This window comes from Zosterops lateralis (genome assembly GCF_965231275.1).
Source record: "Zosterops lateralis genome assembly, chromosome: 1".
In the NCBI taxonomy this organism is placed as follows: Eukaryota; Metazoa; Chordata; class Aves; order Passeriformes; family Zosteropidae; genus Zosterops; species Zosterops lateralis.
Genome location: NC_139762.1, coordinates 23,932,726 through 23,947,469, shown reverse-complemented (window position 1 = coordinate 23,947,469; position 14,744 = coordinate 23,932,726). Strand labels below are relative to the sequence as shown.

At 38.1% G+C, this 14,744-nt stretch overlaps 1 protein-coding gene across 2 annotated transcripts in view; it reads right to left on the bottom strand.

The window, feature by feature from the left end:
* Nucleotides 1-14,744, bottom strand: part of CDK14 (cyclin dependent kinase 14) — a 338,755-nt gene that overhangs the window by 130,310 nt on the left and 193,701 nt on the right. For both annotated transcript variants that reach the window (XM_083862878.1, XM_083862877.1), the window contains exon 11: nt 1,841-1,904. In XM_083862878.1, the coding sequence (XP_083719004.1) occupies nt 1,841-1,904 (64 nt within the window). The remainder of the gene's footprint in view (nt 1-1,840; nt 1,905-14,744) is intronic.

Sequence of the window (14,744 nt, the reverse complement as noted above, 5' to 3'; positions counted from 1 at the left end):
TCTAACAATTCCACATTTACAAGCATAAAATTCAATTACTCAGTTTTGGGGTATGCAAGCCAGTTTTGGTTGTTCAGTTAAATGAAGCTTTCTATTGCTGTAATTTGTAAAAACAGCAAATAAGGAACTATAAGACAAATTAAAAACCCTTTTACCAAGGTCATCAAGGATATAGGGTACACAATATCGTATGTGTACAGAACAGGGATTTTATTTTTTGAGTGCTCTCAGACCGCCACGGGGTAAGGGAATTAAGGAGCTCAGTGCTTTGCATGAACAGGCCCTAAAAAGATTAAATGATTGCCAGCAAGAATATTACTCTAGCTTACAAATCTACATACTTCACAGATGTGGAAAGGATCTGAGAGAACAAAGGCCACACCGTGCAGAAATGGTGAAAATACTCAGTGACCATTTTCTGTCTTGGAGGCACCTTTCCTCCTGTCCCCACTCTGCATTTGTATAAATATCACGTATTCATAGCTGAAAAAATCCATAGTCTGAGATGGAGAAAATCACAGCAATTCTAACACAATGCCTGTATAAAAATTAGATTTAATGAAGTGCCTACAGAGGATTTATTTCCTGATGTTCTTCTGTGGTAATAAACCCACATCCCTTGACACACTTGGAAGCCAAACCGAAAAATGAGACCAGGAAATTTCTTGGCTGCCATCTACTGTTCAAAACTTTCTGTAGCTCACAGGAAAACAAACCAACCCAAAGAACAGTCACTGACACCTTCAGGCTTTCTCCTTCTCTTTACTATTCTTGCTAAAACCAATGTTTTTGGGCTGCTTTTACTGACCACTACATTTCTGTAAGGATTCTGTATTTGCTCACCTTTCAATCAGTATCAAGAGTGAGAAACACAAAAACTTGTAAATGTAACGACACACTGTTTAAGGAAAGAACACTGTAATATTTTAGTGAAAGACTGCTACAGAAGTTTCCACTAATTCACTAGAGAGCACTAGAGTGTGATTTCACTATAGAGCAGTCAGCCAGCAGTAGGACAGAGACCAAAATTCAATGTCTGTCTGCATTCCTACTTTTCAAGGCTTTGTGTCTCTGTCAGGGTAAGCCCTACAATATATTTGTTTCCCTCTCTCTCTTCTTTTGAGAGCTACCTAGATCTATTTATCCTTTACAACTCCTCTGCCTCATCTCCTGCTTACTCATTCACCTGCTTTGCCGTGTTTAAAAAAACGTATTTCTAAGATCCCCACTCAGAAGTTCATAAAACTATATATATTACATACATAAACATGCAGCTATATATAGCATAATGAAACTGACTACATTTTCTAGTCTAGGAGACAAACTGCTCCCTCTCACGAAAAGGTATCATATGATGAAACAGTTTTTTAAGGATGGTTATAGTGTATGACAACTGCAAATACAACATAGATAAAAAATTGAACCTTTGCAGAAACATACTAATAGACAATCTAGTAATAATCTCAGCTTTCACAATTTCTTTATTCTTCAGTTTCCTTTAGTATTTGTCAAAGTTTGGTGTGCTCTGCTGGAAAAGTAATCCTGACTAGAGAATCAGCACACCAGCAGTCTGAAAGATACAATACTCAGTGGCTGAGGAATGCAAGCAGATCAGGGCTCATACTATAACAAACAGAAGAAAATGAAAAAGCAAGCAAAGAAATTAAACGAAAGAAAACTTCTCACCCTGAGCGAAATAAAAAGTAAGCAGCTGGAAGAAGTGCATTATGGTTCACACACTGCATGCAGGTAATTTTGATCACTTGTGGTCAGGGATGTAATTATCTCTGTTTTGTACTTCCAGAGGGGGAATTTGGAGGAACTTGGTGCTTCAACCTACCTGGTTTGAAATGGGGTAAAGAGTGGACGCCAGGCCACGTATCTTCATTTGGTGTTCCAAGTACCTGTACACAAAAAAATTTAAAAAAACACATTGCTTTAATGGAAAAGATTTAACAAGTCATAGCACTGTAGAAAGCACAATCTAAACTTCAAATTGGCTTCTTAACTGGGGGATGGGAAGGAGGAAGAAGGTATAAAAGGTTAAATGATTACAACATTTCCAAGGTACCTGGAGTCTGTAAAGCAGATGGGAGTGCTTGTGTTCCTGTCACACTACCTGTTTAAGGTTAACAATGGATGTTAAAGCTACTTTTCATTGACAGCTATCAAGCTATCTGAGGGCACTGGTGTTATAGAGGCTAGATAATTTAGCTCAGGAATAACTTCAATCCCTAGAAACTTAAATAAGATAAACAGATAATGAATAGGTGCTAAGATAGAAGATTTACAGACACGGTAAAGAGGATGATCTAGAGTGTGGCATGAACAAGAAAGGACAACAAAGAGTTGTTATTTTAACGTGGCTGCAGTACACATAAAAATAGAAAATTCTTAGGAGGTACAGACTTTATTCACCCATGCATTATGTTTTGTTTCTATTCACTTCAACTGTCCTCCTTCTTGTAATGTAAGTCAGACCAACTTACAGCATCAAAGTATTTACACTTCTCACATGCATCTTATATTCTCTGTTCACATAAAAAGTTCACACCATGCCCTTGACACAAGCAGTAATTAAAGTCAGGGAACTGTTATAAGTGGTTCTCCCAAACCTGGTTTTGCTTCATAATGCATAACTGTCAAGACTTGCTTTAAGTAAAGCCAGGAGGAACACTTAAGTTAACAGCTCTAGAAACACATTTCTGAATGAACTGTGGAATTTAATATTTTACTAGTAGGATCTTTCTTTTCGAAAATTTACACTCAATTACAAACATGAATGAAAATGCTAGATTCTTTTGAATGTTTGTTATAAGCTCAGGCCCTGGAATAAAAGGTTAATATTCTAAGTGAAAGCAATTTACATTAGTCTGGTGCTTGTTTTGCATTATTAATGCACAAAAGCCCCTCCCAGCTCTGCCTCTATCTGCACTGCAGGTCATCTGAATACATCTTTTGGACCTGCATATCTTGAGTCCCTGTGACATTCTGTGGTCACTTACATCAGCATGAAGCAAGCCCAAAGTTGTGGCATGAAAATCTTTGATCCAAAAAATGTGAAAAACAACATCTACTCCAAATAATTTGGAACTGAAGAGATTTATTTTAATTTTGTTTGCTGCGATATACATATGAATTATGAGGAAGGACACCCCTCTAGAATACTTGTTTCATTTCTTAAGCTATGTAAACATTTGTTCCTGCTGACAAATTCAAGTTGAAAAAACTTCTTAGAAGCAAGACCGGTGAGGCAGGACACCCAACATTTTGCTTCAACTCACCAGAAATTTATTAAATTAAATTTAGAAATGAGCTTAAAAACTTGAGACAAAGTAAGTGACCTCTAAAATAAATACAATTTTTACCTATAAGGTTTGCTTTATGAGTCTAAGGACTCAAATTTGTTGAGTGGTTTACAATAGTCATATGTTTTTCATCTAAGACTATTAATCCAAAGACATTTTTTCTCCACAATCAAATACAATAGGCAAACAGTCCAACTTGGATGTAATACGATCAATAGAAGGTGAAGGCAGAGCACTAAGGTGACAAAAGTGACAGTATCAGTGCAACTATGGAGGATACATCCACACAGTTATTTTGGTATGCAAATTCACTGATTTGTAAATATTGTTTGTAGCGCACTTCTTTCAGTCCTTGTTATATGTCTTAATTGGCACTTGAATAAAATAAACCTGGCCCTGATTCATCACAACACCCATGTTCATCTCATTAATGCTATTAGAGAGAGCACAATGCTGTCATTAAACACTGAGAAAGTTAGGAGACACTTTCGACACTATGTCACAAAATCAATTTCCAAATAACTTCCACTTACCTTCTGCATTAATCAAGCTCCTGGTGCCAAGCACCTCCCAGACCAGGAGAGGGAGCCCGTGGATCAGAAACAGAGATTTTTGCATCAATTTAAATTTAGAAATAAGGTTCTCAACTTTGCAACCCCTCTTAGTCTATCAAAGGAACATTCTCTTACTAAATAAAATATATTTGTTATTAATATATTTGTTCTGAATATTAAAAGAATTAGCCACATTCCTCTAAAAGAGTGTTCTCATTTGCCTCCTACTTTAAATGAGACAGAGGCAACTATGGGACTGTACCAATGAAAATTAAAACCCGCTAACAAAATCTGTAATTTTCACTCTTAAAAGGAATCATACTCGACTCACTGTTTCTTGTTTCACTAGTTTTCAAGTCCATTTCTTTAATACTATTCAAGCACATATCCTGCCACAGTATCTAGGAGCCAGCTACAAGCAAGTTGTGTGCATTGGAGAACTCAAGCCTCCTCCAATATTCATACCTTCTCTCAAGGGCAGCAGTCAGGCTGAAAACAACTGCGAGTTTCCTAGAATCTAAATGCCGACCATTTTTAAGATAGAGACACTTGGTATTTCAGGCAAGGATCCAAAGACTTTATTTTAATGCATGGTACAAACACTATAAAGATCATCCTTCTTCCACACGATTTTTAGCATATGCAGTACAGAAATTCACAATATGTGACAAATAAGGAGGAGAGGGCAGCAGTGAAAGAACTCTGGTTTTGGTTAAGATGAAACAGTCCCTGCTCACAGGTAAGTCAACATAAGGAGATTTGTAAGCATCACCTTGTAAGTGATTCTCCGAAGCAGCAATCAATCCCATTTGGATGAGTGAGATTAAGTAATCCAAAGCAACGAGTTTTGACACCCGCTATAAACAAAGCAAAGTGGGGTTCATACTTAACACCACAGTGGAGAAGAATCTGCCTTGTTTTGCAGCTTAGAAGGGAGAATTAAGGCACCAACATGGAAAAGCGAAGGGGAGAGGAAAGGAGGATCCAACAGTCTTCTGGTTTTACTGCAATACACTGTCACCTAGCAGTGAAGACTGATTACCCAGACAACAGCTGAACACCAGGAGATGTTATTTTACAGGTGACCTCCTAGCCCCAACTTTCATGGTCCACCACTTCTCATCCCAAGCATGCCACCAGGAGTTCTGCCTCCTCTACATTTTAACACGTTTTCTTTCCATTTCATGTTTCATAAAAATAACCACTGCTGTCACGACAGTTAAGCCTCAACTTAATACTGGAAATAAACTTTTATTTAGCATTGAGAATTATTTGAAAAACTAACTTGTTTGCTTTCTCTACTGATAATTTGCTTCTCAGCGAGCTAAGCATTCAGCTTGCATGGTTTAACATCCTAATTTCCTTAAACTGAATTACTGACAAGATTAATCTACAATTCTCAAATTTGGAATCGATTTAATGTTTGCCAGGGACCACGGTGGTTACGGTTTCTGCAAAGAGGACTCCAGAATCTACTGGGGTTCTGCTCTTCCACACCACACACAACACTCTGGGCTCTTTTATTCTCTGACAAGGCTCTTTCGTATCTCTGACTAGATATAAAATGATGTTCGCATTTGAAACTTGCTATTAAAAATCAGGACCAGATTCTAATTCCATTTCTATGGTAGGGTGAGAAGTCTATTTATAAAAAAATAACAGATTTACAATACATCAGGGTACTGAGGTTCAAATACCTGTACCACTAGTTGATATCATTAGGGCTTGGCAGAAAGTTATAAAAGGAGAACCTGTTGTTCAAATTTCCATATACAAGCATGATATAGAAAGATTTCCTAGGAAATGCAACAAAAATGCATCAAGGGTTACTGCATTGCCTTATTTTTTAATATAAGAAAAATCTTGGGGTTAGCATCTGGTTTTGCAAGGACTCACCATTCCCTGGTGTAGAAGGGAACAATTAATTCACAGTGAGCTTTGCACCACTCTACCAACACAATTAGTCATGTTGTCCTGTATTCTGCTTCAAATGCAAAATCATCCCATGTTACTGCCATGTATTAGATGAGCAGCAGTGCAAATCTTTCCTACCAGCTCTTTCCCAGTTGCTGGCATAATTAATAAAGAAAAGCATTTCCCTTTACACTACAAGTTTTGAATATACAAAGCTGCATATTACTGATATAATACTTTAACCTTTGTTAGAGCTGATGATCCTCAAGAAAGGTGACAGTTTGGACTTCAACAAGACAAAGAACCTGCAGCCTGTGGTATAATTCAGAGCAGAATGAGTAACAAGACCAGAATACAAATGAGCTGCCTTTCCTTAGACAAGAATTATGGAAATCAGGCTAAGTAACATGGAGAATTTTAAATTTTTTTAATGTTAGGTCAATTTGATGAACGAACAAAGTTTAGTTAAAAAAAAAAAAAAGTGTCAGGAGAATGCATTTTTTTCCTTTTAAAAGAAGAGGGGTTTGTTGGAAAATGCCCTGGAATTTTAACTGGGAAAAGTTACAAGCTGGATGTAAATTTTTTTTCTTATTTTATTGTACCTTTTGTTATTTTATTGTACCTTTTAAGGATGTTCAAGGTTTCTTTTCCAGTCTTCCTGTATGCTGGGTAAAACATAATGCATTTAGTCAATCCTTGGCTGTGATGCACCATGGGAGACTACAGCTGTTTGAGGAACAGAACGTAATCAAAAGAGGAAGAGAATAAGCATTACAGACAATTTCCAAATCAGTAATTTCTTTCTGTTCAGTGAGATTTGGAAGTTTCAGATGTTTGGTTTTTCAACAAAAATTTGTTCTATTCTTCCAAAACATATATATCTAATGAAGTTTTCAACTTAGTAAAAAACCTAAGTGTTTTCTGTTTCGTTAGAGGAAAGTACATTACTGCTTTAGATTTGCCTTTTGAGGAGCAGTGTGTGTTCCAGCAGCTCAATCACTCTCAGAGACACCTCTGAACACAGAATTTCTCCTATGGAAGAGCAATAGTGCTAAGCCATTTGTCCGCATGATCCATCCAGAGCCACATTCCCTTCCTAAGCAGTAGAGTCAGGTAGATCTGAACAACATCTTTCAAAATCTGGAGAAGTTCTGTGTTACAACCAATGTCAGTGGGCACCAAGTACATTTCACAGTGAAGACCAAAGAACGAACTTCATCCTTCAACTGAACATTTGGTTTTAGTATAAAAGGTTAGAAAAAACATTCAGTAACTATTTGTGTATTATGAATGCTGACTCAGAGCCTGCTGACTGACAAGTGAGGCTTCCTTCGACTCTCTGCTGGGCACAATGGTGACAGCTGATTGTTAAGTTTAATAGCCAAAAGATACAGTTGGAAATGGAATTGCCTCAATACCATTTGCAGCTTAGAAGAGAGATACCAAAAATTTCTTTCATTTCTTCACATCAGGAGTTTAGAGGTTTGCTTTTGCACTTCAGTTTCCATAAGGGCCTGTGAATCTATTAATTTGTGTAATGCACTTACAGGTATGTTAGACTGGGGCTGAACACATTCTTGGGAATGCTGTGGAAGTTCCAGGGTTTGCACAGCTGCAGGGAAAAAGTTGCCTCACTTTTCATTAAAGAAACAATGTCTATCAGCTGAGATGGCAAGAATATATTTATTTGGATTCATGAAAAGTAAAGACCACATGCCTATTTATTGTCCTTGAAGTTTAGAATATTGAAGCCTTAGTTCATTAAATGAATGACAAAAATTATATATAATTCCTAAACCAGGAATCCATGCCAATTCAAAGTTATAACAACTGAAGTAATATTGTGTAATCTAGGCAGTCTCTTCACATGTGGAAAGAAATAAAGGCCTTGTTCAGAACCTGAAAACTGTATTTTAGTAAAAGTATTTTTCTAACATAGCAAACTTTCTGTGGGTTTTTTTTCAGTCAACTGTCATCAAAATATCTCTTCATTATTCGCACCTAGGTAAGAAATTAAATACCAGTGAAACAGATTAAAAATATAGGAAATGTAAAGCAACAGATTAAGCATAAAGAAAACTTAACTTGTATGATTCCTCTTCAGAATGAAAGTGGTAAACAAGAACACATCATTCTTTACAAACAAATACATAATTTCAAATGCTTATTCTTGGTTCTATGTGTAAAACAGGTGGTAATTTTTTTTGTTTCCTTACATGTAAATGCTACCAGAGTAATGAAAAAATCCTTACAATGATGATACATGGCAAAAGGAACAAGCAATTCAACAGCCACCGTTTTATATGCACAATGGTAATGTGCAAAAGAATATTTTTAATGCAATCTGCATTCATTCAGGAAATTAAATCAGAATTATGGATTTAAGAGAAAACAAGGCTGGTTAGAAAGCAAACTGATTTGAGTATTTCTTTTGCAAGTTATTTTGTGAATGATCTAAGCAAGGTCTTAACAAAAAAAAAATGGGAAGGTATTAAATTCTTATTAAATTCTTCCACTAGCATTATGAAGTACCTGCTACGCAGATGATGTGGTTGGGACACAACAGCAACACAAAAGAGAGAAGGCACCTTCTCACCAACCCCATAAACTTGTTCTTTCTGTAAGGAAAGAGATGCTGTTTTGTGAAAAAACTGAAGTTATCGAGGCTTATTCTTTAAGGTGAAAAAAGAAGCAGCATGAACAGAATACGGCTCAACAAAAGCCTGATTCAGGCATCAAGTGGAATATCATCATTCCATTATATATGAGTAATTGAACCACTTCCTTTGAGCATAAGAAGTGATTTATGATGAAGCTGTATTCTAAAACCTTGGGGTAATGTGCCAGTATGGATGAAAGAAGCAAAACACACATTCCCACAAAATTCTAAAAAATATACAGTAAAAAAAAAAAAAATCAAGCTCAAACTAATATTTTTGCTTTAGCTCTGTCAAGGATGAAAAATGAGGTACTTGAAACAGAAGAGGGCCCAACTGTTCTTAACTTCCTTTCCCCACAGAGGTAAAATACAATGAAGTCTTGCCAGGAAACCTTTTTAATATGTGATTTTTTCCATCCCTACTTTATGTATATAAACAATATTTTAGTAGCTGTCTGCATTGCAAAGCTAAATTTATCCCAGCACTGTTTCCATACCATTTGCAGCACAAGTAAATTCATCCTTCTCCTCATACCCATGGTAACCACAGCCACCTTTCTGAGAGACCCAGGCAGAGCCACCAGTGCAGCTGTGCCAGCAAGAGGAGAACAGCGGGGACTGGAGACTGCCCAGACACCCCTGTCCGCCCTCACAGAGCCCTGGGAGCTGGGAATGGCAACTGCCAGGAGCAGGAGGAACAAAGCAGTCATCTCCGCAGACTCAGCATTGCCGAGCATCAGTGTGGAGTCCCTCAAACCTCTCGGGGGAATTCCCAGGGTCCTGCCCTGGAAAGATCTACCGTAGAGTCTTCCCTGCCTAGGCTGAAAGAAAGAGCTCTTCCCCCATGGTGCTTTACACACTGTGATCCACCCCACATGATTTGCTTTCCCCACAGGTCCCTAATTGCAGGGGTTTCTCCTTTCCCCGTTTCCCCATTGGTTGTGGTTCCCCTGTGGCCCCGTTTTCCCAATGGCCCCTGACCTCTGCCCTGCCCCTTGTACTGCCCCCCTGCCCTCAGACCATTGGCTCCTGACCTCTGTTTAGGCCTGTGCACGGCACATGGCAAGGTCTTTGTTCCTGATTTCCCTGATTTTTGTTCCTGATTTGGAATAAACTGGCTGGAACTGATCATACAAAGGCCCTTCTTGCCTGTCCTTGCTGAGCTGGCCGTGGCGTGTGTGGATGTGTGAGCTTGATTGCTTTGCCTGAATTCCTCCCAAGCAGCTTTTCCACAGGAGATGCTTTTTGGGATACAGGTTGCAGCACACCATCTAAAAACACACTGCTACACATCAGGACAAGATTAAATGAAATCCTCAGACCTACAACAAAGCACCACAGGGGTTTGACATGCCGGTGTCCCTAAATAATCAGTCAAGGAAGAGTTCTGTTTATTCCAAAAAGTACCTACTAAGTACTTACTACACTTTGACAGGGCTGTTTCTGTGATTTGATGAGATGACTTTTAGAAACAAATTCTGTCCATAATCCAAAGTGAACTGGAATGAGCACAAAACTAGAGGATTTAATCTAAATTTCACAATAAGAAAAAAGCAAGTGCAAAACAACTCATACAGTACTGTGACATCCTCTTCCTCCAGAAAGTCATCATAAGGCCCTATTTTAGTAACTTACAACATTCATAAAAGTTCACATGGTGGAAGAAACTGTTTAATTTAGTGATTCTTACTAAAACTTTTATGTGAATGAGATGAATGCTTTAAAAAACCTAGAAAAAAGGATTTGGCAAACTTAGGTTGAAAATAGAGGGGCCTAGGCTGTAGAGACACAATCTGAAATTAGCAGCAAAAGGGGGAAAAGGAAACTCCTGACAGAGACTGCACTTTCCCTCAAACCAATGCAACCATACAGCAGTTTTCAGCAATTTTAACAAATCAAAAGCTAGTTAAACAATGATGTACATGGTAAAAGGAGATTGTTTAGCCCCAAAGTGAAAAGATGGCTCCTTTGTGAGGGATGCTCCATGCTGAACTGCTAAAAGCAGAACAGAGAACTTGTCCTTTCAGCTTTCCCAGCCATCTCTACTCAAGAGTCTCCTTCCATCAGCAAACAATCCCATAATCAGAATTCAAAAATTCTGACATTAAACTAGACTTAGGGTCTCTGATATTTGCTTTGGAGCTGCAGAAACTGTAAAAGACCTCCACAGGACAAAATTGATTCTTTGTAAAAAGAGAAAAGATTTTGAAAGCTTTCAAAGCTGTGGATCAGGAAAAGACTGGGAAGAAAAATTCATGTAGAAGACTCAAGCTAACCTCAAGAGATTTCTCTCCTTCTCTACAAGGAGAAAAGTTTGGCCTTCTGGCACTGACAGAGCTTGTGAGCTCTCAAGTAAGGTTACAGAGGGGGAATGATTTCACTGAGGAAGAGATTGGTGTTAATACATGTGAAGAAGGAGCTGCTGCTGCTGCTAGCTGTGCTGGAAGGTCTCTTCCTTACTGTTTGGGAACAAACAGAATGGTTTTCTTTACCGCAAAGACAGCAATTTTCTGTCAGAAGAACCCCGTTGCTCACAAGTCATGCTTGTTTACATATTCTTGAAAATCTGGTCTGATTTACTCTATACAGATAGTGAGATACTCTGCATTTCACATTTCCTATCCTGTCTAGGTTGCAAAGCCTTTGGAACAACCCACCCAAACAGACAATCCTCTCCTAAACATGCTCTTTAAAGATTTATTTCTAATTTTTTTACTGACTTCTTTTCTTTAAACTGAAAAAGGGGAATAAAAATAAAAGCTAAAACCTTGTGGGAGGCTTTTATGAAATGTACTTCGAGAAGCCCTGCTGTGCTGGCTCAGCAGCCGGCTCATTTGAATTCCAGGTATGCACTACACAGGGTTTTTTGGAACTGCTGGCTTATCAGAAAAGCAATGCTCCCTTTGGATCATAAAGCTGGCTTTATGGTCTTTTTGAAGACCATAAAACTGGCTCAGTTAACACATATGAATTCCTACCTCGTGTTGTAGTATCCAATCTCATTGGCACAGGCCAAGCTACTCCATTGCATCAGGATACTTAAGGGCTTAAAGCTGCCATTCAGCTGGAAAGCTTATCTATATAATTAACAGACCAAAGTATGGATGATTCATTTTTATGAATCATCATAAAAAGAGCAAGAAAAACATTTTTATTTAAAATAAAATTATGTTTCTTCACTATGGTCTCATTTAACTACAACTGTTTAAACAAACCTGAACAATTGGGGTCACATCCTTTCTCCACAAGGATTTTCTCTGCACCAGGACCTGACCCACTGGTTTTCACAGGAACCAATGAGCATCTCCCCAGAACAAACCTCCACTCTGAGGCGGTGAATGCACAATGCACTGCTCTGATACTGGAAACATTTTGTCTCTGGCCTGGTGCCCAGTCCCAACACATCAGAGGAAGGATTGTACCTTGCTATGACAACACACCAGGACTCACCACTCCTCACGCCCAAGGAACAGCATTTGCACAGCACAATAGAAGTCGCTACATGTGCTGCTTAGGTGGTAGAAATATACTTGCAGGGGAAAGCTGTTGTGCTAAGACAGATAGAATACTAGAGCTGAGCTGGCTGAGCTGCCTGAGCTCACTGTCTGAGAAAAAAAGAAAAGGAGAAGTATCATGAAAATTCTTTTTCTCACCTAAAAAGCCAGGGGAGGTAACATACACTGAGACCTATATATGAAGCCTGGTGCTTAGCACCACAGAACAGCATGACAGTAGAGTTTGATCTGATCATCCAGAAGTTTGCTAGCTCCTTATTTTGCCAATTAAGGTCTTGATCTTGTAATAATCTCAATTTTGAATAGAATTGTGAAGCCACATGGAGCTCAGTGATGCAGTGAGTATTTTTGTCAAGTTTTTTTTAAGCGACAATCTGAAAAAAATGAAGGCACCCGAGTCACACTGCCATTTGAAGAATGTGCAGGTTCAGGTGTTACAATGTTTCTGAAACAGTGAGGGCATTAATAATGAGCTCCAGTTGTGATGGGTATATAGATAGATAAGAGTACTCTTCTTGGATGTCTAAATATCCAGCTGATTCCTACACTGAACTTTATCAGCATTCCCAAATCAAATCTCTTTTAAAAATCCCTTATCACTTAAAATCCATTTCAAGTGATAGAGTTTGAAGTGTGTCTCCTACAACAAAACACAGCATGAAGCTTGGTATATTCACTCCAGACAGCAGTATTTTGCTGCTACAAGAGTTTTATACTATCCTTCCAAATCACAGGCACAGAACAAGCAAGCAGAACGAAAAATGGAAGTACAGAAATATTTTTTTCCTCAAAGTGAGGGAAATGGTAGTCAATAATGAGAGAGAGGAGGTGCGAGACTGGAGTAACAATTTCTTATCCCCTATCCCCAGTACATTAAGGTCCACAGACATGCATGGCCTGAAATCTGGATGACCCAAAGGCTGAAAAATGATGGGGCATCAGACACAAGAACAGTAAAATGACAATTTTAATCTTTAACATGAGCAACTCTGCTATTAAAAGGTGTTTTGGAGGAAAATTTTAAAGATCTCACTGAAATAGAAAACAGGGACATGTTACACCAACGAAACACAATCAACTACGTGAGTTATCACAGAGGAAAATCAACCTCTCAACACTGTAGGCACAGCTGATCTCTTGGACTATGTGAGGAATGCAGATGAGCAGCACAATGTTATCATAAAGCTATTTAAAAGGCCACAAAAGCAACAAAACCATGAGAACATTAGCAAGAAGAAGATACTATAAAGCAGAAGTGGCAGGAAGCTGCATCAAAAGTATGTTTTACTGAAAGTAAATGAGGCCCAGTGAAGAGATGACTTTAGTAGCAAACAGGTGTTTCACTACCCTTAGTTTTCAGCTACATTTGCTGGTTGGAAATTTTTTTATGGAATAGGGTATTGCAGAGTTTTCATGAAAAGACCAATTAAACAAACAAAAGATGATTTTCCCTGCTAGGGTTTGAACTGCTTTGAACTGCTGAGCAGCTTATAAAGTGAAATGATGCAGTGAGGCCAGCAGGGCCTAATCTCTACCCCTCCCTTTCCAAGAGGAAGGAGCAACACCAACACACTTTAATGAGCTGGCTCAGCAGCACAGCAATGTCATCAACCAAATATCTCAGCCATCAGACCAAAGCAGATTATACCAAAATGGACAGGAGCTCCAACATCCAAATTATTATGGCCTCTTTTTAAGTAATTAGGGCAATATGTTTTATGGATGCACACCAAGATGAGACATGAAGGATACTTAAAGGGTTGATAAAATCCTTGGCTGCTTTCCCTCTGATTTTCATGAAGGGTCAGTTCAGAGATAGAAAATTTATGTACTTTTGTTTTTCTTATGAGAAAAGCACAATTATCACCTATTGTAAAACAATTAAATTCAGGATATATAGGTTCAAAATGCAAATATAGTCTGTTCTAAGATGAAAATAAGTTATAATTCAAATAACACCATTTTGAAAAAGAAGTAAATTTAGAATATTTAAAAATATCTGTGAAAGGAAGTAGTCATAAAGTAATTAATCCCTCTTTATAATGTAATAAAGTTTAATCAAATCAAAAGCTTACAAAGTCAACGAATTTCTCACCTATCAAGTGATACAGAAATCCAACTGTAGTCTTCCAGTGTTCTAAGTCAGATGCTAAAAATCTTTGATTTGTACTCATCAGGGTAATCATATTTATGTGAGAACATAGCTACAGTACCACACTACATTCTCTGTTAAGTATTTACCTAATGCTGTTCTGCTCCACCACCAATAGATTTGAGAGTTTGCACCGCAGCCATTTGGGTCCTATTCTGCCCTGAAAAAGCACTGTGAAGAATTCTCACTATGGTCTCACAAAATATATTGTTAGCTTTCTGTGATGTACTTGGGAACAGACCTCAATTGCCAGAAATACAGCTACACAGTGATGCACATGCACACTCTAAAGACAAACAGTGAATGCACAACATTTTTCTTCCTGCAACTTACAGCTGGAGAATCCTATTCTGCTTTAGGTTCCAAGTCACTTTAAACTCAGAGCTTAGAAAACTGGGGAAGGAAGAACCAAAGCACCAGAATAAAATGTAATACTGCATAGCTCATAACCTGCTCTGTTTATTTCACACTCAGTTGAGAATACCTACTGCATTAAGATCCTAGTCAGGTAATTCTCCTACTCCCAGTATCTTATGAGGCCTTTCTTTGGTTTTTTACATTTTCTTACGTAGCAGAATGCATTTCATTTCTATAGCACTTTTTCTTTGCTTTTCCTACTTATTAATACTGATTCTGACAGTA